The following is a 24,923-nucleotide window of genomic DNA, read 5'->3' on the forward strand; positions in this document are numbered from 1 at the left end:
TCTGGAGTAATTATTTGTGTTTTTCGGAGTAATTTATTTTTTGTCTGTTTGTCAAAATAATTATTTCTGTTTTTCTGAGTTTTTCTGTTTTTTCAGAGTAATTTATTGTTATGGTTGGTTTTTCAGAGGATTTTTTTTTTCCCCCTGATTTTCTGAAAAAAATTTTTCTTCTATTTTTCGGAGCAATTTTTTTTTTTTTTCTGAGTTTAGAGAGCATTTGAAGACGCATTTATTCACAGAGCTCGATTTGGTAACAAACATGACATTGTTCAGTTTAATCAAGTTTTACTTTGATCTGGGTTTAAGACACTGGGAGATTGTCCTGTAGATGGTATTATCAGTTTGTCGACTCTTCGCAGGCACCTGAGGACTTTGCGGCTGTTCAGAAGGAAAGCCCATTCAGATCAGCTAAAAATATAGCAGTTTTTCTCTCGGATCAGTTGGACAGATACGGTATGCTCCATGGATACAGGATGATGCATTTGAAATGCATTCAGGCGTGGTGACTCAAGAAATAGTAAAAACAAACAAACAAACCTAAAAATAAATTACTCATAAAACAAACCAAAATAATAATAATACTAATAATGAATACATAAATTACTCAGAAAACAAACCAAAAAATAAATTACTCAGAAACACACAAATAATTATTCCAAAAAAATAAACCAAAAAATAAATTACTCAGAAAAACACAAATAATTATTCAGAAAAACAGACAAAAAAGAAAAAGAAATTACTCAGAAAAACACTAATAATTACTCCGAAAAACAAACCAAAAAATAAATTTATCAAGTGAATTCAATACGCTTCTGTACCCGATGCACTATGTCAAAAAAAAACAACAACAACAAAAAAAAAACAAACGTAAAAATCTGGCAAAAACTCATGACCAACCAATTTAACTAATCATTTGACAGTCAAAATTCATGTGGGAAAGAGATATTCCAAATGAATTGAACTTGTATTGTAAAGTTGGGGGTTTTATAAATAGGTTTCACCCTTTTTTTTCCCACAATCTATAACTGAAAATAATTTTTGTCTGGTCATGTCCCATTTTTCATGGAATTGCCCCGTGGCTCTGCTGGGGAAATTAGTCGATTGACTGAGTTTATTTTGTAAAATCAATATAAACACAGAAAGGTGAATATATTACTCATACACTGATGACACAATGAAGCATAAAGGCTTATTTCCATTGTGGTTCTTGTGAGGTAAACAGCAGACAACATTGAAAATGTACAGATTACATTTAATGTAAGGAGCAATGTATATATATATATATATATATATGTGTGTGTGTGTGTGTGTGTGTGTGTGTGTGTGTGTGTGTGTGTGTGTGTGTGTGTGTGTGTGTGTGTGTGTGTGTGTGTGTGTGTGTGTGTGTGTGTAAAATAAGGACAAATTGAACAGAGAACAATAAGATTTTAATGCTGACACATTGAGAATAAACTTCATACCTAACTGAAGGAAAAAGGTTTGTTTTTTTGGATGTGAGTTCGAGTTAATAAAATAATAAGAATAATCAGGATTTTTGTTTTCGGCCTATGTCGGCCTATGTTAACGCCTGACCACTAGGTGGCGGAAATGCTCAATAAAGAAGAAAGACAGAAGAAGCAGCTGTTAGTGGGCGTGTTTTGTGGGTTGATAATCGGTGAAGGTAAACAACACGATTCTCTCTTCAAGCTCGTTTTTATTTCTTTATTTTTTTTTTAAGAATCCTGATCAGTTTCACATTAACTGTGTGTTCATTTGTTGCTTATTCAGCACTTTGTTGTTCTTGTTTTTTTTTTTTAAGTTCGTTCTAAAATAACAGCTGAGCTGAAGGTAAAACCACATTTTTATATTTATCGCCTTCGCAGCTGTTTAATATTCTAGTTAAAACAGCTCTGTTGCTTTAACAGTAAAAACGGAAGAACATTTCCACATATTCTTTAACAAACCTGTTCTATTTCCCACTTGACCAACTAACTTTGACTGTAGAAACATCAAATTAAAATCTCTCTAATCACAGAGACTCTCCCTCTTTCAAAGGTCTCCTTCGTGGCTTCACTCAGTTGTCTCCTTTGTAGCTTCCTAACTCATCTCCTTCAGAAGTCTCTAGGTGGCTTCCTCAATTGTATCCTTCAGAGGTCTCTTGGTGGCTTCCCTCACTCATCTCTTTCAGAGGTTTCTTGGTAGCTTCCTCACTTGTCTTCTTCATGGCTTCCCTCACTCATCTCCTTTGTGGCTTCCTCACTCATCTCCCTCAGACGTTTCTCGGTGGCTTCCTCACTTGAATCCTTCAGAGGTCTCCTTCGTGGCTTCCTCACTTGTCTCCTTCAACGGTTTCCTTCGTGGCTTCTCTCAATCATCTCTTTTGTGGCTTCCTCACTCGTATTCTTCAACAGTCTCTTGGTAGCTTCCTCACTCATATCCTTCAGAGATCTCGTGGTGGCTTCCCTCACTCGTATCCTTCAGAGGTCTCCTTTCTGGCTTCCTCACAGGCTCCTTCAGAGGTATCCATCGTGGCTTCCTCACTCGTCTCCATCAGAGGTCTCCTTTGTGGCTTCCCTCACTTGTCTCCTTTGTGGCTTCCTCACTAATCTCTTTCAGACATTTCTTGGTGGCTTCCCTCACTCGTATCCTTCAGAGGTCTCTTGGTGTCTTCCTCACTCGTCTCCTTCATAGGTCTCCTTCGTGGCTTCCTCACAGGCTCCTTCAGAGGTCTCCATCGCGGCTTCCTCACTCGTCTCTGTCAGAGGTCTCCTTCGTGGCTTCTCTCACTTGTCTCCTTTGTGGCTTCCTCACTCATCTCCTTCAGAATTCTCTTGGTGGCTTCCTCACTCGCATCCTTCAGCGGTCTCTTGGTGGCTTCCTTCACTCATCTCCTTCAGAGGTCTCTTGGTAGCTTCCTCACTTGTCTCCTTCATGGCTTCCCTCACTCATCTCATTTGTGGCTTCCTCACTCACCTCCCTCAGAAGTCTCTTGGTGGCTTCCTCACTCGTATCCTTCAGAGGTCTCCTTTGTGGCTTCTCTCAATCATCTCCTTTGTGGCTTCCTCACTCGTATTCTTCAACAGTCTCTTGGTAGCTTCCTCACTCATATCCTTCAGAGATCTCGTGGTGGCTTCACTCACTCGTATCCTTCAGAGGTCTCTTGGTGTCTTCCTCACTCGTCTCCTTCAGAGGTCTCCTTCATGGCTTCCTCACAGGCTCATTCAGAGGTCTCCATCGCGGCTTCCTCACTCGCCTCTGTCAGAGGTCTCCTCCGTGGCTTCCCTCACTTGTCTCCTTTGTGGCTTCCTCACTCATCTCTTTCAGAAGTTTCTTGGTGTCTTCCCTCACTCGTATCCTTCAGAGGTCTCTTGGTGTCTTCCTCACTCGTCTCCTTCATAGCTTCCTCACAGGCTCCTTCAGAGGTCTCAATTGTGGCTTCCTCACTCATCTCTATCAGAGGTCTCCTTCGTGGCTTCTCTCACTTGTCTCCTTTGTGGCTTCCTCACTCATCTCCTTCAGAATTCTCTTGGTGGCTTCCTCACTCGCATCCTTCAGCGGTCTCTTGGTGGCTTCCTTCACTCATCTCCTTCAGAGGTCTCTTGGTAGCTTCCTCACTTGTCTCCTTCGTGGCTTCCCTCACTCATCTCATTTGTGGCTTCCTCACTCACCTCCCTCAGAAGTCTCTTGGTGGCTTCCTCACTCGTATCCTTCAGAGGTCTCCTTCGTGGCTTCTCTCAATCATCTCCTTTGTGGCTTCCTCACTCGTATTCTTCAACAGTCTCTTGGTAGCTTCCTCACTCATATCCTTCAGAGATCTCGTGGTGGCTTCACTCACTCGTATCCTTCAGAGGTCTCTTGGTGTCTTCCTCACTCGTCTCCTTCAGAGGTCTCCTTCATGGCTTCCTCACAGGCTCATTCAGAGGTCTCCATCGCGGCTTCCTCACTCGCCTCTGTCAGAGGTCTCCTCCGTGGCTTCCCTCACTTGTCTCCTTTGTGGCTTCCTCACTCATCTCTTTCAGAAGTTTCTTGGTGTCTTCCCTCACTCGTATCCTTCAGAGGTCTCTTGGTGTCTTCCTCACTCGTCTCCTTCATAGCTTCCTCACAGGCTCCTTCAGAGGTCTCAATTGTGGCTTCCTCACTCATCTCTATCAGAGGTCTCCTTCGTGGCTTCCCTCACTTCTCTCCTTTGTGGCTTCCTCACTCATCTCCATCAGAATTCTCTTGGAAGCTTCCTCACTCATATCCTTCAGAGATCTCATGGTGGCTTCCCTCACTCGTATCATTCAGAGGTCTCTTGGTGTCTTCCTCACTCATCTCCTTCAGAGGTCTCTTGGTGTCTTCCTCACTCATCTCCTTCAGAGGTCTCTTGATGTCTTCCTCACTCATCGCCTTCAGAGGTCTCCTTCGTGGCTTCCTCACAGGCTCCTTCAGAGACTCCATTGCAGCTTCCTCACTCGTCTCCGTCAGAGGTCTCCTTCGTGGCTTCCCTCACTTGTCTCTTTCAGAGGTCTCTTGGTAGCTTCCTCAATTGTCTCCTTCAGGGGTCTCTTGGTGGCTTCCTCACTCGTCTCCGTCAGAGGTCTCCTTCGTGGCTTCCCTCACTTGTCTCCTTTGTGGCTTCCTCACTCATCTCTTTCAGAAGTCTCTTGGTGGCTTCCCTCACTCGTATCCTTCAGAGGTCTCTTGGTGTCTTCCTCACTCGTCTCCTTCAGAGGTCTCTTGGTGTCTTCCTCACTCGTCTCCTTCAGAGGTCTCTTGGTGTCTTTCTCACTTGTTTCCTTCAGAGGTCTCCTTCGTGGCTTCCTCACAGGCTCCTTCAGAGGTCTCCATCGCGGCTTCCTCACTTGTCTCCGTCAGAGGTCTCCTTTGTGGCTTCCCTCACTTGTCTCCTTTGTGGCTTCCTCACTCATCTCCTTCAGAATTCTCTTGGTGGCTTCCTCACTCATATCCTTCAGCAGTCTCTTGGTGGCTTCCTCACTTGTCTCCTTCAGAGGTCTCTTGGTAGCTTCCTCACTTGTCTCCTTTGTGGCTTCCTCACTCATCTCCCTCAGAAGTCTCTTGGTGGCTTCCTCACTCGTATCCTTCAGAGGTCTCCTTCGTGGCTTCCTCACTCGTCTCCTTCAGCGGTTTCCTTCGTGGTTTCTCTCAATCATCTCCTTTGTGGCTTCCCTCACTTGTCTCCTTTGTGGCTTCCTCACTCATCTCTTTCAGAAGTCTCTTGGTGGCTTCCCTCACTCGTATCCTTCAGAGGTCTCTTCGTGTCTTCCTCACTCATCTCTTTCAGAAGTCTCTTGGTGGCTTCCCTCACTCGTATCCTTCAGAGGTCTCTTGGTGTCTTCCTCACTCGTCTCCTTCAGAGGTCTCTTGGTGTTTTTCTCACTCGTCTCCTTCAGAGGTCTCCTTCGTGGCTTCCTCACAGGCTCCTTCAGAGGTCTCCATCGCGGCTTCCTCACTCGTCTCCGTCAGAAGTCTCCTTCGTGGCTTCCCTCACTTGTCTCCTTTATGGCTTCCTCACTCATCTCCTTCAGAATTCTCTTGGTGGCTTCCTCACTCATCTCCTTCAGAATTCTCTTGGTGGCTTCCTCACTCATATCCTTCAGAGGTCTCTTGGTGGCTTCCTCACTTGTCTCCTTCAGAGGTCTCTTGGTAGCTTCCTCACTTGTCTCCTTTGTGGCTTCCTCACTCATCTCCCTCAGAAGTCTCTTGGTGGCTTCCTCACTCGTCTCCTTCGTGGCTTCCTCACTTGTCTCCTTTGTGGCTTCCTCACTCATCTCCCTCAGAAGTCTCTTGGTGGCTTCCTCACTCATATTCTTCAACAGTCTCTTGGTAGCTTCCTCACTCGTATCCTTCAGAGATCTCGTGGTGGCTTCCCTCACTTGTATCCTTCAGAGGTCTCTTGGTGTCTTCCCTCACTTGTATCCTTCAGAGGTCTCTTGGTGTCTTCCTCACTCATCTCCTTCAGAGGTCTCTTGGTGTCTTCCTCACTCGTCTCCTTCAAAGGTCTCCATTGCGGCTTCCTCACTCGTCTTCGTCAGAGGTCTCCTTTGTGGCTTCCTTACTCATCTCTTTCAGAAGTCTCTTGGTGGCTTCCCTCACTCGTCTCCTTCAGTGGTTTCCGACGTGGCTTCGCTCACTCATATCCTTCAGAGGTCTCTTGGTGGCTTCCTCACTCGTATCCTTCAGAGGTCTCTTGGTGGCTTCCTCACTCGTCTCCTTCATGCTTGACTCCCCTGTTTTTGAAGACAGGCTGCTCCAAACCAACTCTACCAAACTCTTGGCATTTCTTCATGATAAAATCACCTCCAGACCTTTTATTTGCTGATGACACCTGAACAGCTCAGTAGACTGTCTGTGATTAAAGAGTTTTTCTTCACCGCTGTCGTCCTTTGTGTCCTATGTGTTGAATCCATAACAAACAGCTTTTCAGGAATTTCTCCTGATTCTCCCACAGGTGGCGCTACACAGCATGTCGTCTCCAGAGATCTCGTCTCTGTCATGGGGTCACATGAAGGTTAAAGGATGCTCCTCCAGCTACAAGGACTGTAAGGTGTGGCCTGGAGGCAGCCGGACCTGGGACTGGAGAGAGACTGGGACCGATGTGAGTGGAACCAGACAGTTCCCAGAACACAGGAAGTCACTTTCACAGGGTGAGAGTTTTTATTTTTTTCTGTCTGTCCACCCAGCATTATCCAGGTGTGCAGCCAAGTGACCTGGAGGAGGTGCTGAAGAAGGGCGTTGACCTGCTGGTGATTGGCAGAGGGATGACTGAAGCGCTGCAGGTGAAACATACCCCTTTTAATTAAGAGTGAATCAATTAGGAGGAAAGGGGCGGGGCTTCAGGGGACAAGGTTTGAGTTTTGGTGTCGGTGACGAGTAATGAGACTCACCTGGTCTCCTCAGGTTCCCTCCTCCACTGTGGACTACGTGAGGCAGAAAGGTGTGGAGGTGAAAGTCCTGCAGACGGAGCGTGCCGTCTCTGAGTACAACAAACTGGCTGCTCAGGGTGCCAAAGTGGGCGGGGTCTTCCACTCCACCTGCTGATCATGTCATAACTGCAGCCCCACCTGAGAGGACTTTAAGTCAGCTGATAGAACAATCAGGTCCAGAAGAATTTGGACAATTATTATTATTATTTTTTTTTTCAATTTTCTCTAATTGCCACAGAAGCTGGAAATGAAGTCCAGGAAAATGTCCATGCCTCCATCCTGACTGGTCCCAAGACAACCGGCTGTAAGAGTGATGATTTCTACATAAAATAATAATAATGATGACGTAGTTTGTCTAATTGCTTATGGACTCTGATGCTGATGTCAGCTGCACGGGCCGACCCGGTGTTCTCTGTCATGACTGTAAAACGTGCCGACACCAACGTGTGAAGTAAAAATAAAGACTGATGACACTTAACCAGATGTCTCAGAGAAAATCGGGCGGGGGTGTCCAGATGGCCCGACTGGGATTTTGATGAAATTACCCTTCAAATAGATTGATTAGGCATGGTCAAGTTTGTTTTTCATCAGACCAAATGTTACCCCATTTTTAGTCAATTCAAAATTTGATGTCAAAACACCCCAAGAATCTGTTACATTAAAATATATAGTAAAAATGGCCAACTTTGACAAAGCAATTTTCAAATCCAAGCATGTGATACAGTACCGGTGTCACAGCCCCTAAAATTCGGTCCGCACTTTGGATCTGTGCATGTGTCATTTTGGACCACAGCAGCTCGTCTCTTCAGCCAAAGCAATCAAATGGATTAATGGGATTATTAACCATCAGATGATGAAGAAACGAGGTGAAATTCCATGACGTTTGAAATGTCTGAGGCGCAGTGAACGCATCAGTTAGCAGCTCGTTTAGCCGCGACGCTCTGATCGGTTCCACCGCCTTTTAAGATGAAATAATGCTGAATGTATGTGGAAATAATTGTTGTAGAAAAGCTGTCGCTGAGATAGATGATGACGGGAGGCAGTCTGAAGCGGAAACGAGGTGTTAATCCGTGAACCTTGTCATCAGGGGGGACCGATTTTTAGGGGGACCGTTCGGTGGGTGACGCCGGTATTCTGACAGTTTTTTTCTGTCCAAAAAGCAAAAAAATAAAAAAATAAAAAAAGTCTTCATTTTGGAGATTAACCTTGGAATTATGCAATGACCTTGAGCTCTGATTGTAAAACTAACCCCACAGTTCGACTCCGTATATCTGAAAACGTATAAATTGATTGTTTGCTGAAATAGGGAACGTATTGATGGGAATAATGAGGAGATTCAAATTTGATGAAATAGAGTGATTTGGTCTGATGAAAAAACAAACTTTACCATGCAAAATCAATCTATTTTTAGAGTAATTGTTGAAAATTTCATCAAAATCTGAGTCGGGCCATCTGAACACCCCCGCCTGATTTTCTCTGAGACAGCTGGTTAAACAGCCCCTCAGCCCCTCACAGCAGTTCTCTGCTTCAGCTCCTCACAAGATCTCCGTTATTCTGACACCTGCTGCTCACCGCAACCAGATCTGTCCTGCAATCTGAACCCTTTTATGCAGAGTCAACTTCAGCTCGTTTTCAGAATTAGAAAACCTGGCACAAATGTACCATCCAAAAATAAATCCACATGCTCAGAAGATGATTTAAATGCAGATCCTGGATCATATCTGGCTGGTCTTTGGGATGGCAGAGCCAAACTCATCCTCAGAGGAAATTTATTAGTCCATGGGCCAAGCAGGTTTTTGGTACCACTTCAGGGGACTGTACCCCAGGCCTATACCATGTATGGTGGCCATCCAGAAGTAAGGCTCAAAATTTAAAAATGCTCCAATCATATTTTAAACTATACCACATTATTTGTCTGATCATAAAGATTCCAAAAAGGTATAGTTTGGATGACGTATGGCTATGGTGTAAAAACTGCAAACACTGTGAGAAAGTTTAAGTTTGTACAAGAGTCAAAAGTTAAAGTTGCTCCATTTTTTTGTAAAATGTGATGCAAATTACTGGTTAATAGGGAACAGAAAGGAATAGTTTGGACCATCTGTCATGTTTAGTTATGAAGTTACAGGGTAAAAGTAAGTCCCTTCGGCTGCTCCCTTGTTTGCACTTGGGGTCGCCACAGCAAATCCAAGGTGGATCTGCATGTTGAATTGGCACAAGTTTTACGCCAGATGCCCTTCCTGACGCAACTCCACATTACATAGAGAAATGTGGCAGGGGTGGGATTTGAACCCGGAACCTTCTGAACTGAAACCAAGCGCATTAACCACTTGGCCACCACCCCTGCTACAGGTTAATATCATAAAATCCAGTGGACGTCAACCTTGTTTGTTCTTTAGTTTGGAGCGCTCCACGTGCTCAAAACTATTCAATTTATTAATGCTATTAGCTCAACCAATAATTTTCTTAACTTTTTGGGGCAAATTTAAGTTTTGATCACTGTACAAACTGAAACTGACCTTTGTCACCATTTTTGCTGTTTATACCCCATAACTCCAGAACACTGAGTCACAGATAGTCCAAACGTTACCTTTTTGGAATCTTTAAGATCAGACAAATAATGTGGTATAGATTTCAATATGATTGGAGCATTTTTATATTTTGACCCCGACCTGGCTGCAGCTACCATCCTGGATGGCCACAATACATTGAGTAGGTCATGGTGCACTGACATTGGATTGTAAGTGTCTTTTAGTCCATGTAAGTGGGAATGATTTTTGTGTATGTGGGGAGTGAATGGGTCTGGTTTCCTCAGATACAACAAACATGCTCCTCAGTCTAATAATGGATTATCATAAACTATCAACTTTGGGTGATTTATTAAATTTGATGTTTAGATTTCAAGCTGAACTCTTCAGATATGCGTTTTGCTGCACGCAGAACTCGCCTTAACACTTCTGCGTGTGACCGAACCATAGAAAATAATGGATTTCAGTGTGTTGCACTTTGCACATTAACATGACAGCATCTAAATGTTTCTGTTTATACTCTGTGTGCCAGCTGTGGAATCAGGTGTCGTGGGCAAACCCACATCTGTTACCTGTAACTGTATGACACCATTGTGGCATTTCGCCATATACAGTAGTGTTCAGAATAATAGTAGTGCTATGTGACTAAAAAGACTAATCCAGGTTTTGAGTATATTTCTTATTGTTACATGGGAAACAAGGTACCAGTAGATTCAGTAGATTCTCACAAATCCAACAAGACCAAGCATTCATGATATGCACACTCTTAAGGCTATGAAATTGGGCTATTAGTAAAAAAAGTAGAAAAGGGGGTGTTCACAATAATAGTAGCATCTGCTATTGACTCAAACTCACAAACTCAAAACTATTGTGTTCAAACTGCTTTTTTAGCAATCCTGTGAATCACTAAACTAGTATTTAGTTGTATAACCACAGTTTTTCATGATATCTTCACATCTGCGAGGCATTCATTTTGTTGGTTTGGAACCAAGATTTTGCTGGTTTATTAGTGTGCTTGGGGGTCATTGTCTTGTTGAAACACCCATTTCAAGGGCATGTCCTCTTCAGCATAAGGCAACATGACCTCTTCAAGTATTTTGACCTATCCAAACTGATCCATGATACCTGGTATGCGATATATAGGCCCAACACCATAGTAGGAGAAACATGCCCATATCATGTTGCTTGCACCATCATGCTTCACTGTCTTCACTGTGAACTGTGGCTTGAATTCAGAGTTTGAGGGTCGTCTCACAAACTGTCTGCGGCCCTTGGACCCAAAAAGAACAGTTTTACTCTCATCAGTCCACAAAATATTCCTCCATTTCTCTTTAGGCCAGTTGATGTGTTCTTTGGCAAATTGTAGCCTCTTCTGCACATGTCTTTTATTTAACAGAGGGACTTTGCGGGGGATTCTTGCAAATAAATTAGCTTCACACAGGCGTCTTCTAACTGTCACAGCACTTACAGGTAACTCCAGACTGTCTTTGATCATCCTGGAGCTGATCAATGGGTGAGCCTTTGCCATTCTGGTTATTCTTCTATCCATTTTGATGGTTGTTTTCTGTTTTCTTCCACATGTCTCTGTTTTTTTTGTCCATTTTAAAGCATTGGAGATCATTGTAGATGAACAGCCTATAATTTTTTGCACCTGCGTATAAGTTTTCCCCTCTACAATCAACTTTTTAATCAAACTATGCTGTTCTTCTGAACAATGTCTTGAACGTCCCATTTTCCTCAGGCTTTCAAAGAGAAAAGCATGTTCAACAGGTGCTGGCTTCATCCTTAAATAAAGGACACCTGATTCACACCTGTTTGTTCCACAAACTCAATGAACTCACTGACTGAATGCCACACTACTATTATTGTGAACACCCCCTTTTCTACTTTTTTTTTTACTAATAGCCCAATTTCATAGCCTTAAGAGTGTGCATATCATGAATGCTTGGTCTTGTTGGATTTGTGAGAATCTACTGAATTTACTGGTACCTTGTTTCCCATGAAACAATAAGAAATATACTCAAAACCTGGATGTCACATAGCACTACTATTATTCTGAACACTACTCTAATGCCAAGTTATGGCAGATCACAATATGTAGCAGAGCCCAAAATTTGTATCAGCACCCCTGGGTAAGTGTGTTACTCTACAGCAGAGGTGCCCAGTACGTCGATCCGCGAAGCTGGTGCGAGTATATCGTGTGGCATAATAAAAATGATGATGAAAAGCGTCTGTCCTCCCTGTGTAACCCAGTCACACGGCAGGTCGCTCTGTGAGAAGAGATCTCAGATTGGCTGCTAATTGATTGATGTGCAATCGGCGCAATTGCCCCCAGATTGACGTGAACAGCAGCCAATCTGAGATCTCCACTTTACCAGGGGTCACTCTCAAGTCACCACGTGGGTGTGGTTGAATGCTCGCTACTGCAATACTCTGAGTGCCGGTTAGCCTTCTAATTTATAGCAACAAAAGACAGCATTTAAAAAAATAAGCGGCGCAGCTGGACCAAGTAAGAAGCCAAAAACGTACCACTTCCATTGGGAATGGTAGGACTTTTTTTTCACCATGTCGTATTTGAAATGCGTTTGTCTGATTTGCCCATCTGTTGTTGCTACTTCAAAGAAGGGACGTGGAGAGACGCTTTCAAACTCTTCACAAAACCTACGACACTGACTTCCATCTGAAAAGTGAGCTGAGAAAGAGAAAAGGTCAGGGAACTAAAATCACAGTTTACAGGACAGCAGTCATTTTTTACACAACTTAATTCAAAAGCAAAGGCAGCCGCTGAAGCATCGTTCTGGGTGTGTCACTCCATCATTAACATAAAAAGTCCTTTCAAGATGGAGAGATAATAGAAGATGCTGACTCCTTGTTTCAGGATTTTTTTTTTTTGATACTTTATATTATAGTTTATCTTTTTATACAAACAAAACAAGTTGGGAACATTTGGGGTACTATAAGCAAAACAATAATACAGTTTTGAGGATAACTATCGTTATTCTTGTTGATGTGATGTTGAAATAAAAAGTGTCCACTTTTCCAGTTTGTCTCTGCAAAGGTCTTCTTGGATTCTCAGTCTGTCGGTCAGAATTTCCATATCAACAATACCTTTTACAATTTGTATCCATTCTTCTATGTTAGGAGGTTCTACTCTACACCACTGTCTAGTAATAGCCTTTTTATAGTAGTATTTTCAATAAGTATTCATCATGTCCTTCTACATCTCTACCGATATAACCAAAATACAAAAAACATGACGGTTTTAGGGATTGCATAGCCTAAAATCTTTGTAATTAGTGATTGTATATTTTCCCAAAATAATACAAGTTTAGGGCATAACCAAAAAACATGGGCATGGTTCACATTGATATCTCCACAGTCCCTCCAACAGGGCTGTACTCTGGATACATATGTGGCTGTTATTTTGGGGGTTATAAAAAAATCTAATTATATTTTTCCAACCATGCTGAATGCTGAGTTCTCCAAATAATAATAATAAATAATAATACATAAGTTTTATATAGCGCTTTTTATGACATTCAAAGATGCTTTACAGGTGAAAAACATGTAGACAGTACAAACACACAGTATAAGGATAGGCAGGACTGAGGTAGGGAGAAACAACAGTACAATGAAAGACAACAAAGGGCAACAACAGTTCTGGAGGGAGGAGATGGTGGTAAATTGATGGAACTAGAGAAGCAAGCCTTAGGTGTTACACGTGGTCTGGAAAAAGTGGGTCTTAAGATGGCGTTTGAAGGATGGCAGTGAGTCAGACTCTCGGATGGCCAGGGGAAGGGAGTTCCAGAGAGTGGGGGCAGCGATGGAGAAGGCTCTGTCACCCAGGGTTGGTACTTGGTCTTGATGGTGGGGGTGAGGAGGTTGGCATCCGAGGAGCGTAGACAGGGAGGAGGAGAGTGGTGGTGTAGGAGATCAGTGAGATACGGGGGGGCAAGGTTATTTAGGGCTGTGTAAGTGATGAGGAGAATCTTGAAATGTATACGCTGTTTTATGGGAAGCCAGTGGAGTTGACGGAGGATAGGGGTGATGTGTTCTCTGGAGGGGGAGCAGGTAAGCAGCCGGGCAGCAGAGTTTTGGACATATCGCAGTTTTTGAAGAACATTTGAGGGGAGGCCATACAGGACACTATTGCAGTAGTCCAGTCTGGAGGTGATAAAAGCATGAATTAGTGTTTCAGCAGCTGAGTGCGAAAGGGTGGGTCGAAGGCGTGCTATGTTGCAGAGGTGGAAAAAAGAAGGTTTTGGTGATGTGGTTTATGTGTGACTTGAATGAGAGTGCAGAGTCCATGTAGATTCCAAGGTTTCTGACCAAGGGGGAGGGGGAAACAGAGTGACCATCAATGGAGAGTGAGAAATTCTGGGAGGTGTGGAGGATGGATTTTGGGCCAAAGATGATGATTTCCGTTTTATTGCTGTTGAGTTTGAGGAAGTTTGGCTCATCCAGGTTTTAATGTCAGTAATGCAGTTGGTGAGGGTGGAAAGGATTGCAGGAGTGATGGTTTTGGTGTTTATGTAAAGTTGAGTGTCTGTTGGGAAAGTGTAGGAACACGGACCCACAACAGGGGGCGCAAATGAACGGACAATGGAGTAAGTCAAAATAACAAGCTTTACTGTTGTGAATGTGCACAACGTATACAACCAATCACAGCAATGGACAACAGTCAATTCACAAAAGTGTCGTGTGGGCAGGCTCGAAGATAGGAGACGCCTCTCCAAGGTAAGACCGGAACCACACGGCTTCCTCCGCCACAGGACCCCGGGAATACTGGAGCCGCCAAGTCCCGAACTCCCAGGTGGCCACTGCCTCCGCGTGTCGGACCTGGTACTGCTGGCGAGGAACAAAGGACAGTTAGATGGGGGCGCGTTTGCACCCAGGACTCCGAACAGCAGGGAAGTTACCTCCACCTCTCGTTGGAACAGTAATCCACAAACTAAGCACAAATCCAAAAAGATACACTCCGTAGCTTTGATACGTTACCTCTCTGGTAGAAACGATATCTCGGCGATGAGGTGGAGATGCCGTCCTGCTGATATACCCCAGTGATAATTGCCGTCAGCTGTCTCAGGTGATGGGTGACAGCTGTTACCGAGGCTGCTCCTGTGGGGCGGCGGCGCCCTCTGGTGCCTGGAGCCCGCACTCCAGGCAGGGCGCCCTCTGGTGGTGGTGGGCCAGCAGTACCTCCTCTTCAGCGGCCCACACAACAGTGTCATCGGCATAACAGTGGAAGTTGAGTCCATGGCGGCGGATGATGTGGCCAAGTGGAAGCATGTAGAGGATGAAGAGAACAGGGCCAAGAACTGAACCTTGTGGAACTCCATGTAGGACAGGGGCGGTAGAAGATTTTTGGTGGTTTATGGCGATGTAGTGGGATCTGTCAGAGAGGTATGAGTTGAACCAGGAGAGGGCAGTGTAGGTGATGCCAGTGGATTTCAGACGGTTGAAGAGAATGGAGTGGTTGACTGTATCAAAGGCAGCGCTGAGGTCGAGGAGAAGTGAGGATGGTGAGGGTTCCAGAGTCAGAACATAGTAAGTGTGGGTTCTGGGACTGAGGTGGTGGCATTGAAGGATGCAAGCTGATTGTGGATGGTGTCTATCTTTGAAGTAAAAAAAATGACATGAGGCGGTCACATTTTTCCAGGGTGAAAGTGGATGAAATATTGTCATGAGGTTTGAGTAGTTTGTTTAGCGTGGAGAACAGGGAGCGTGGGTTGGAGGATCCTGAGTGAATGATGCCGGAGTAATAAGCAGAACGGGCTTTGTTGAGTGCTAATTTGTAGTGCAGCATATGGTCTTTGCAGGCTTGGGTGTGGACTGTGAGACTGTTTTTTTGCAAAGTCGTTCTAGTTGTCTGAGTTGTTTTTTGAGATTGTGGAGTTCTGGGGTGAACCAGGGAGCAGAGTGAGTGAAGGTAACTGTTTTGGTGTTAAGAGGTGCCAGTTTATTGAGGGAAGTAGAAAGAGTGTTGTTGTAGATATTGACCAGGTCCATGGGGTTGGATGTGGAGGAGGGGTGAGACTGGAAAGAGTGTTGGCTATACAGGTGGAGAGATTGACAGGGCAGACAGACTTAAGGTTGCGAAAGATAATTTTACGGCTTAGTTTTGGTTTGGGGGCAGGAATATTGATGTCAAATGTGATGGCCAGGTGATCAGATATGGAGAGGTCCAAGCTGGAGATGTTATGGATGTGTAAGCCAGTGGAACAAACCAGGTCGAGGATATGTCCATGGTTATGGGTTGGGGAGTTGATGTGTTGGGTGAAATTAGAGCAGTTGAGTAGGTCCAGAAAATCTATTGCATTTTTGCAGTCCAGAGAGTTGATATGAAGGTTGAAGTCACAAATGAGTAGAACAGTTGATGAAATTGAGAAAAGTGACGTGATAAAGTCAGAAAAATCTGATAGAAAAGATGGGTTGGGTTTGGGGGGGTGGGGGGGGGGGGGCAGTAAATGATTGCAGTAATGAGTGGTTTAGGTCCGGGTAGTTTGAAGGCCAGATGTTCAAAAGATGGGGCAGCAAGGATGGAGAGTGCTCGAGGTTGGAGATCTTGATGGAAAATAGCAGCAATGCCTTCCCCCCTGCCCTCAGTGCATGGTTTGTCAAAGTAGGAATATCCGGTAGGGGTGGTCTGGTTAAGTGAAAAATAGTCCTGGGGTTTTTGCCATGTTTCATTAAGGCACAGAAGGTCAAGTTGTTTATCAGTGATGAAATCGTTTAATATGAGGCTTTTATTGTTGAGTGATCTTGTGTTGAAGAGGGCGATTCTTAGTGACTTTTGTTGTAAAGTATATGGGGCGGAAGTAGGGATTTGACGGAGGTTGAAAAAGTTCACACAGGATATCTTTGGATGATGTGTATTGTTGTGTAGAATTTAAAATTCTTCTTCTTACTTATAAGGTTTTGAATAATCAGGTCCCATCTTATCTTAGGGACCTCGTAGTACCATATCACCCCAATAGAGAGCTTCGCTCTCAGACTGCAGGCTTACTTGTAGTTCCTAGGGTTTGTAAGAGTAGAATGGGAGGCAGAGCCTTCAGCTTTCAGGCTCCTCTCCTGTGGAACCAGCTCCCAATTCAGATCAGGGAGACAGACACCCTCTCTACTTTTAAGATTAGGCTTAAAACTTTCCTTTTTGCTAAAGCTTATAGTTAGGGCTGGATCAGGTGACCCTGAACCATCCCTTAGTTATGCTGCTATAGACGTAGACTGCTGGGGGGTTCCCATGATGCACTGTTTCTTTCTCTTTTTGCTCTGTATGCACCACTCTGCATTTAATCATTAGTGATCGATCTCTGCTCCCCTCCACAGTATGTCTTTTTCCTGGTTCTCTCCCTCAGCCCCAACCAGTCCCAGCAGAAGACTGCCCCTCCCTGAGCCTGGTTCTGCTGGAGGTTTCTTCCTGTTAAAAGGGAGTTTTTCCTTCCCACTGTAGCCAAGTGCTTGCTCACAGGGGGTCGTTTTGACCGTTGGGGTTTTACATAATTATTGTATGGCCTTGCCTTACAATATAAAGCGCCTTGGGGCAACTGTTTGTTGTGATTTGGCGCTATATAAAAAAATTGATTGATTGATTGTGATGATGCGGTGAGGAAGCGTGGGGTCCGGTGTGTGAGCTATGCTGAGTCCATAGTGCTGGAATTGAATTTTCTGCAGTGGAGAAGTATGTAAACTTATGGCGAGAGCCTCGGTGATTGTAACGGGGTCGGCGAAGAAGTCCAAATTTACGGAGTGTGGCAAGGAGTTGGGTGGGGGAGGCAGTTTAGGAACAAACTGTCGGAGTTTTGTCGGTGTGTAGCGAAGTGACATGGCCGGGGCTGTGAAGAGGCAAGTGCTGGAGCTGGATGTTGTTGACAGTGGCTGGCGAAGGGAGAGATGGTGGAGCAGGATCAACAGCCAGATTATGGCACACGAAAATGCCGGCTCACTTGGGGCCATCGGGGGCCGGAGCCGAGGAGAGCTAGCGTAGCCGGCAGCAAACCGGCTAGCCAGCTAACTCAGAGGCCGCGTTGGTCGGCTACTTGTTCAGGTCGGAGGGCAGCAGTCCCAGCCAGCTAGGGCTAACTGCACCGGACAGATGGACAGTTTGCCCAGATCTCCACCCCCCGACGAGCAGCTGTGGAGGTTTGCACCTGGACAGATGGAGGTGCAGCAGTGATGGCTACTCCTGACAGTCCTTTGGCAGTTCTCCAGCCAACAGATGGTGAGTGACCAGACAGCACATACACAGCCCCGGGGTCGTTCTGAAGCAGGATGGTAATAGTTGTAAAATCCAGGTAAAATTGATGAGTGATCCAGAAAAAGGTAGAGTTAAAGAATGATCCAGGAAAAGGTAGAGTTTGTTCTAGCCGAGAAATTGTTAAAATCGAAAAATGTTTGGTAGGAGAGCGAGAAGTGGCAGCCAAAAACGCGCCAGCGTCCTCACACCAAGTTACGAGTCCAGACACCCAACCACTCCTCTTCATAAACTTTTATTCCTAATTCTTTTTCCCATTTTCCTTTCACTTCTTTAGTATTGTGAGTTCGATTAGCCTTAAAATATTTATATAATAAACTAGTTTTGGGATTTTAAAAACAAACCAGAAGTACTATCTTCAATCAAAGTTATCAGTTATCAAGAAGTACAGTTACATGTCTGAGGAGGATCTGACACAGCAGCTTTGGAAGGACATCGCGGACTGAGTGTTTCTCGCCGCAATTAGACGAGTCTACAGACAGAAGTGACACAGCCCAGTTGTACATTTTTATTCGGATGGTGTTTTCAGATATGAGTGCAGAAGAGGAGCTGTTAACAGCACTGCCCATGAAAGAATACACACGCGGGGGGAGAGGACATCTTTCAGTCTTTCAAAAACTTTATTGAGAAAACCAGCTCTGGTTTGTGAAATGATGTCGGTCACCACGGACGGTACGCCCGCGATGGTTGGCCACTTGAATGGATTTATTGCCAAGTGCAGGCAGGACGATGCTTTCCCCAACGTCCTTAATTATCACTGCGTCATACATCAACAAGCATTATATGCTAAAATGCTAAACATGAACGAAATAATGGATGTGGCAATGAAAATCACCTGTTCTATCCAAGCGAGACCTCTTCAGAGACGACTGTTCCGTGCTCATCTGGAGGAGGCCGACTGCAGCTACTCTGACCTCTTGCTACACACTGACGGGAGATGATTCAGTAGAGGGAAATTCCTGCAGAGATTTCGAGAGCTCTGTGCGGTCATAAAGGATTTTCTCCTTGACAGTAAACATGCAGAATACAAGCAACTTTGTGACAATAAGTGGCTGCTCAACATCTGTCCTCAAAGCTGCAGCACCGTGATTTGGGGAACTTCAAAAACCTCACATCAGAGCTGGAGATGCAACGGAAGGCACGTGCACAACTTGACAGCGCACGCTACACAGAGCAGATTCAGACTTTGACAAACAGTTTCAAGATTTTGCTTTACTCAAGCCAATCGCTACATCTATGTGCTTTCATTTAGAGAAGATGCTGAGGTTGATTTACTCACATCAGAAATCTCAGCACTGTTTCACCTGAACTCATCTGCAGTGGAGGATGAGATTTTGACACGACAGGCTGACATTGAGCTGAAGACCAGGGCTCATTCTGGAACGTACTCAGAGAAAAAAGTATTGAAATAATGTCAATTTTAATTATATAGCACATTTTCAACAACACCAGCTGCCCAAAGTGCTTCACGTTAAAAAAAAACAATATTAAGAACATTACAGAAACAGAGCAATTAAAATACAGATAAACAAATGACAAGTAAAAAAAAAACCACACACACAAACAGCTTAAATTGTATTAAAAGCCAAAGAAAAAGATATGTCTTAAGAGCAGATTTTAAAGGCTCTAGAGTTGGAGCAGCTCTGATGTTTAAAGGCAAACTGTTCCACTGTTTGGGCTCAGCCACCGAAAAGGCCCGATTACCTCGAGTCTTTAATCAAGATCTGGGCACATTTACAGTTTTTCTCAATTTATAAGACACTAAATTCCACTGACTACACGCATCCTCCACCTGACTGCACACATTTCTCAAAAAACAGAACTCTGTCGTCAAAATATTGGACACATTTTGTGGCTTCCACACTGCTCCCAAAAGTGTTGCACACTGTTAGAAAAAGACTGCACACATTTTTTGCTCATTTGAACAAACATTTCAGTCAAAGCACACGTTTTTCAAAAAGTGAACACTAGGAGGCAGAATGTGAGCACTATTCCAGCACAGCTGTCAGAATGAAGACACAACAGGTCAAAGGTGAAAGTACTGTTGCTAATGAACAGCAGAGCATAAAACCTGCTGGGAAGCACCATCGTCTTCAAAATGGATGTCAGAGGAGCAAGAGGAGGAAGACGTGGACGACCCAGATGACCCAGACCGGAGCTGGAACCAGAACCTGGGCCAGCCCATGGACCTGGTCCAGATCCAGTACCTGCTCTTCAGCCTCCTCCAGAACCAGAACCTGCTCCTCAGCCTCGTCCAGAACCTGTCCGTGCACCTAATCCTGGCCTGCGACCCAGACAAAGACCAAGGCTTCAACGGAGACAAAGACCCATGCAAAGAAGGATTTCAGATGAGATTCAAGAAACTGTGATCAATAATGTGTTGGTTGATTCATGGAATGACCCTGAAAGAAAAAGAGTCACACCCAACCTGAGCAGCTACACTGTTGGATCAGTTTCTGATTATTTAAAGAGGACAACAGGTATGTGCAACTCTTCTATACACATTCTTTACACAAAGTGTATATTATATATTTTGACCCTTTTTTTGTTGTTGTTTTGGTAGACCGCATTGCAAGACCGCGTATTGCAGCAGGACGAGCACCTAGAATAGAATAGAATAGAATTATCATTGTACATGACACCAGAAAAAATACTGTGCATGACAATGAAATTAAAAACAATCTATTAAAAGCACATTTAAAATAAATACATAGAATAATAAGTAACCCTACAAATTCTACATAAAACCTAGTTAAAACACTCAATCACAATCATAAAATGGCAGGTCCAGCAGCATTCAGTGGCATTTTTATGTGCCACTGAATGCACATAAAATGGTAAAAAAGTGGCACCTTTATTCAACCAACACCAAGAGGCCTTAATGTCCAAATGGTGGTGCAAAATAACGCAGTCAAACTTCAGGAAATGCAGCAATGTATCATTCAAGATAATAACCATTTCAGGGGCATCAACAGTGTAAGTCTCTCCACCAATGATCATATCCTGAAGAAAAACAGAGTCAGCATGAAGCAAGTCTACAGAGGTCCCTTTGAAAGAAACACCCTCAGAGTAAAAGAACAGTGATTCCAATATGTACAAGTGAGAATATAAAATTACACTTTCATATCATATCATATCATGCTGTTATGCCAATTCTATAAATATAGAACTGTGAAATGTTCTTGGGTGAGGTGATGGTCTAGTGGTTAAGGTGTTGGGCTTGAGTCCAGAAGATCATGGGTTCAAATCCCCGCCTGACTGGAAAATCACTAAGGGCCCTTGGGCAAGGCCTTTAATCCCCTATTGCTCCCGGTGTATAGTGAGCGCCTTGTATGGCAGCACCCTGACATTGGGGTGAATGTGAGGCATAATTGTAAAGCGCTTTGAGCGTCTGATACAGATGGAAAAGCGCTATATAAATGCAGTCCATTTACCATTATTTCTAAAAAGGCTGTTTACAAATTCAAATGCACAGTTCAGATTCACCACTGCTGTTACAGGAAGTGAACTTGACTGACCCCTTTGTCTTGTGTATGTTTATTCCAGAGGGTTTTTCAATTGGACTCTGATGATGGGCCACATGAATACATCTATGTGGACGAGGCTGGCTTCAACCTTAAAGTCAACATCCCAGGTCAGCGTGGGGGCAGTGTAACCCTCTGTGCGGCAATAAGCAAGTTTGGAGTCACTCACCGTCATGCAGTCCTGGGCCCATACATCACCCAGCGTTTGTTGACCTTCTTAGATGGACTTCATGAGGCCCTGATGGGACAGGTGCAACTGGGTGTTTTCCAAAGAGACACGGTTTTTGTGTCTCTTTTTCCTTAATCCTACAGAGGAATTCTTTTCAGCGTGGAGGTGGAAGGTATATGAGCGGCAGCCATATACTCATGACAATCTTTTGCAGTCATTGGACTTGGCATGTGATGATGTATCTGTTGATTCCATGTCGCCTGGCCAGAGAAAGTATAGCTTGTGATGTTGAGGTCCTGTGGCCTAATCAAGCTGACAGAATTGATGCAGATGTGGTGTAATTACTGTATTGTTATACTGTGAACAATACTGTGCTGTAAGATTATTTCTAATTTTGTAATGTACAGTCAGGGACTGTAATGGTCCCCTCTGACTCAATTGAGTTGCATTTGTGTTCCAGTCATCATTTTTGGAGACTATAGCTTTTTTTTTTTTACACTTAATGTGGAAATGGTGAGGGAACAGTGTTTTGCATTTTGCAGTGTAGTGTGCTAATTTTGATCAGTGTGTGCACATTTTGACTGGAGTGTTCTAATTTTGACAGTAAAGTGCGCTTATGACACAAGTGTGCAGTGCTTTGTGAATTGTGTCCTATTTTGGGAAATGTGTGCAATTTTTCAGGAACAGTCTTTTATTAATAGAGAAAAACTGTAATAAAAGCTGGTTTTCAGACCTCACTGATCTGCCTGGTACATACGGAGTCAAAAGCTCAGAGAGGTATTCAGGAGCCAACCCATTTAAACACAAACAACGGAATCTTAAAATTAATCCGAAATGCGACCGGGAGCCAGTGGAGCGAGGCAAGCACAGGGGTAATATGCTCCCACTTACTCGTCCCTGTGAGCAGTCGTGCAGCAGCATTCTGGACTTGCTACAGACACTTTAGAGAGGACTGGTCCAGCCCCCAGTAGAACAAGTTACAGTAATCTAAATGAGATGTTATAAATAACTCGCTCCAAAACACAAGCTGGAAGGTAGGTGTTTACTTAAGATTCTGAGTTGGTAAAAACTGGCCTTAACCACAGAATGAATTTGCTGTCCGTTTTAAAGGAACTCAAAAATTACCCCCAAGTTTCTAACAGTCATGTACGTAGCACATCAATCAAGCACATCCGTCGAGCTAGCAGACAATATAGGACCAAAAACAACAATTTCAGTTTTTTTTTCTCACTGAGAAAAAGTTTTGGGCTAATCAAGTTTTTACTTTTTGCAGACAGTTTACCAAAATAGCAACAGAATTCAAGGGGAATTTAAGTGGCAAATAAATCTGCAGGTCATCTGCATAAAAATGAAAGGCCATGTTGTACTTTGAAAGTATGGTGCCAAGTGGCAACATATAAAGTGAAAAAAATGCAGGGCCTAAAACGGAGCCCTGTGGAACACCATAATTTAAGGGTGCTGAACTGGACTGGTGAGACCCAAGATATACAGAGAAACTTCAGCCTCTAAGATAAGATTTGAACCAGTCCAGTGCTGTGCTTTTAAAACCAGCATAATGCTCCAAACGAGACAGTAAGATACAGTGATCAACCGCATCAAAGGCTGCTGTCAGATGGAACAAAACTAAAATCCCAGAGCAACCAGAGTCAACAAAAGATCATTTAAAACTTTTAGAAGTGCAGTTTCAGTACTACAAAGAGATTTGAAGGCAGACTGAAATTTTTCAAAAATGCCATTAGAGTCCAAATGAAACTGCAATTGATTGTACAAAAACATTTAGAACATACGGCCCAAGGACAGATATAACACTTTTTAAAAATTGTGCAGGAACAACATCCAAAGGACAATTAGAAGGTCTTAATTGCTGAACAACTTTATGCAATTCAGTTAAGACGAAAGGACGAAACTCAGCAAAGGCCACAGTGCACTCAGGGTTTAAATTAGAATCAGTTAAGTGAGACACTGAAATTGAAGCCCTAATGTATGACACTTTCAACAAAAACGACAAAAAATCATCACACAACGATTGAGATAACACAAGACCAGACGGAGACTCTGGGTTAACCAGTCGATTCATACATTTGCGGTCTGTAAACAGTTATTTGCAACAAAGTTAGACATAAACTGGGATTTTGCTGACTAATGCTGCATTTACACATAACGACAACAAGTCACGAATGCCACGAAGTACACATTCTTGGACGCTGATCACGAATGTGATTATTGGGGGCAGAGGCGTCAGGTGTCCTCAGGAACTGCTGCAACCTGTTACCACACGTTATGGTTAATGCCACATGTTGCCGGAGAATTATCAGGAACCATTACGCACGGTCAAGAATAGTGTTCCACGTTGTTACGTGCTATTGAGTGTAACAGCGCATCGTTAAGTTCTGTCACGTTGTGAACGAGGTGAATTGTCTCCACACACACACCCATATTCATCCAACTGAATTCAGATCGCTCCAGTTTTTCAGAAGAATTTTGTGACTGCATGCATAGTTGGGCTCTGTGCCATGGAGTGGCACAGAGAGGAGGAGACGGACAGCGCCAGATGTGTGGCTTCATGCAGCTCTCGTCTCGCACATTTTCCCAAACATCAGGCACATGCAGCAGGTGGAACACCCACAGGAGCGCGCTGAAGAGCACTGAAATTAGACTTTTAGCCGACTTGGTGTCAGCAATCAAACTAAATGTGGTGCAGCAGGGTTTAATTGTGCGCACGCTTCTTCTTCCGCCGGACTAGAGGAGGTGCAGAGATGTCTGGCTGCACGTGAGTCTCCTCTCGCTCCTCTGGTTGCTCAGACTCGTTCTCCCGCTAATCAGTTACAACAGCAGGTGGAACACCTGCAGGAGCATCCTGAGGAGCTTCAGCAGGAACTGTGGAACGACATTTGGAGCCGAGTTTAATTGTACGCACGTGACAGAAAACTGATTTGACGTGGCGCGCAGTGAAATGTGACACCGTGTTACAAATCAAATCAAATCAATTTTATTTATATAGCGCCAAATCACAACAAACAGTTGCCCCAAGGTGCTTTATATTGTAAGGCAAGGCCATACAATAATTACCGAAAAACCCCAACGGTCAAAACGACCCCCTGTGAGCAAGCACTTGGCGACAGTGGGAAGGAAAAACTCCCTTTTAACAGGAAGAAACCTGTCACGTTTTGAAGTCGTGTCAAAACTTGACAGTTTAGTAACAGAGAACGGAAAGGGAACGTTAGACTTTGGTTCTCTAAAGGTTAGGTTATAACCAAACCAAAAGCTACCACTTAAAAATGTTCCCTTTGGTTACAGAAAAAAACAAACAAAGGCTAACGTTCCTTGAACTTTTAGGGAACCACCCATATGAAACGTTAGCCAGTAGTTACACTGCTACCACCCCACAACGTTATGCTTAGTTGTTTTTCGGTTGTTTTGAGAACCAGTGCTGACAGTTTTTGTTTCCTTGATTTTTGACACTAGGTGTTATGTGTCGGACGCAGGACGGAGAACCGACCAGCGTTTGAAGGACCCAGTATGAAATAAGCAGAGCACGGTACAAAGGAT

At 43.9% G+C, this 24,923-nt stretch overlaps 1 protein-coding gene and 1 long non-coding RNA gene across 3 annotated transcripts; both read left to right on the top strand.

Annotated features, from left to right (window-relative positions):
- Positions 1–1,267: 1,267 nt before the first annotated feature.
- LOC117509377 lies at positions 1,268–24,806 on the top strand. Its single transcript, XR_004560394.1, has 3 exons — positions 1,268–1,293; positions 13,137–13,142; positions 24,572–24,806. It is a non-coding gene; the product is annotated as an uncharacterized LOC117509377 (long non-coding RNA).
- Positions 1,610–7,622, top strand: aamdc (adipogenesis associated, Mth938 domain containing). Of its 2 annotated transcripts, none has more exons than XM_034169047.1 (5): positions 1,610–1,660; positions 6,431–6,577; positions 6,663–6,758; positions 6,880–7,027; positions 7,075–7,622. In XM_034169047.1, the coding sequence occupies exons 2-4, from the start codon at positions 6,446–6,448 to the stop codon at positions 7,018–7,020; spliced, it is 369 nt and encodes a 122-aa protein (XP_034024938.1). In that variant the 5' UTR covers positions 1,610–1,660; positions 6,431–6,445; the 3' UTR covers positions 7,021–7,027; positions 7,075–7,622. The 2 variants fall into 2 exon arrangements, with proteins under 2 accessions (XP_034024938.1, XP_034024939.1); XM_034169048.1 differs by lacking the exon at positions 1,610–1,660 and adding an exon at positions 1,710–1,827.
- Positions 24,807–24,923: the final 117 nt, after the last annotated feature.

Source organism: Thalassophryne amazonica, chromosome 4 (genome assembly GCF_902500255.1).
Source record: "Thalassophryne amazonica chromosome 4, fThaAma1.1, whole genome shotgun sequence".
NCBI lineage: Eukaryota > Metazoa > Chordata > Actinopteri > Batrachoidiformes > Batrachoididae > Thalassophryne > Thalassophryne amazonica.

Bases quoted from the DNA above. Each gene is read 5' to 3' on its own strand.
- aamdc (XM_034169047.1), top strand. From the start codon at position 6,446: ATGTCGTCTCCAGAGATCTCGTCTCTGTCATGGGGTCACATGAAGGTT. The intron at 6,578-6,662 runs GTGAGTGGAACC...CTGTCCACCCAG, and splicing joins GGAGAGAGACTGGGACCGAT to CATTATCCAGGTGTGCAGCC. The intron at 6,759-6,879 runs GTGAAACATACC...TGGTCTCCTCAG, and splicing joins GGATGACTGAAGCGCTGCAG to GTTCCCTCCTCCACTGTGGA.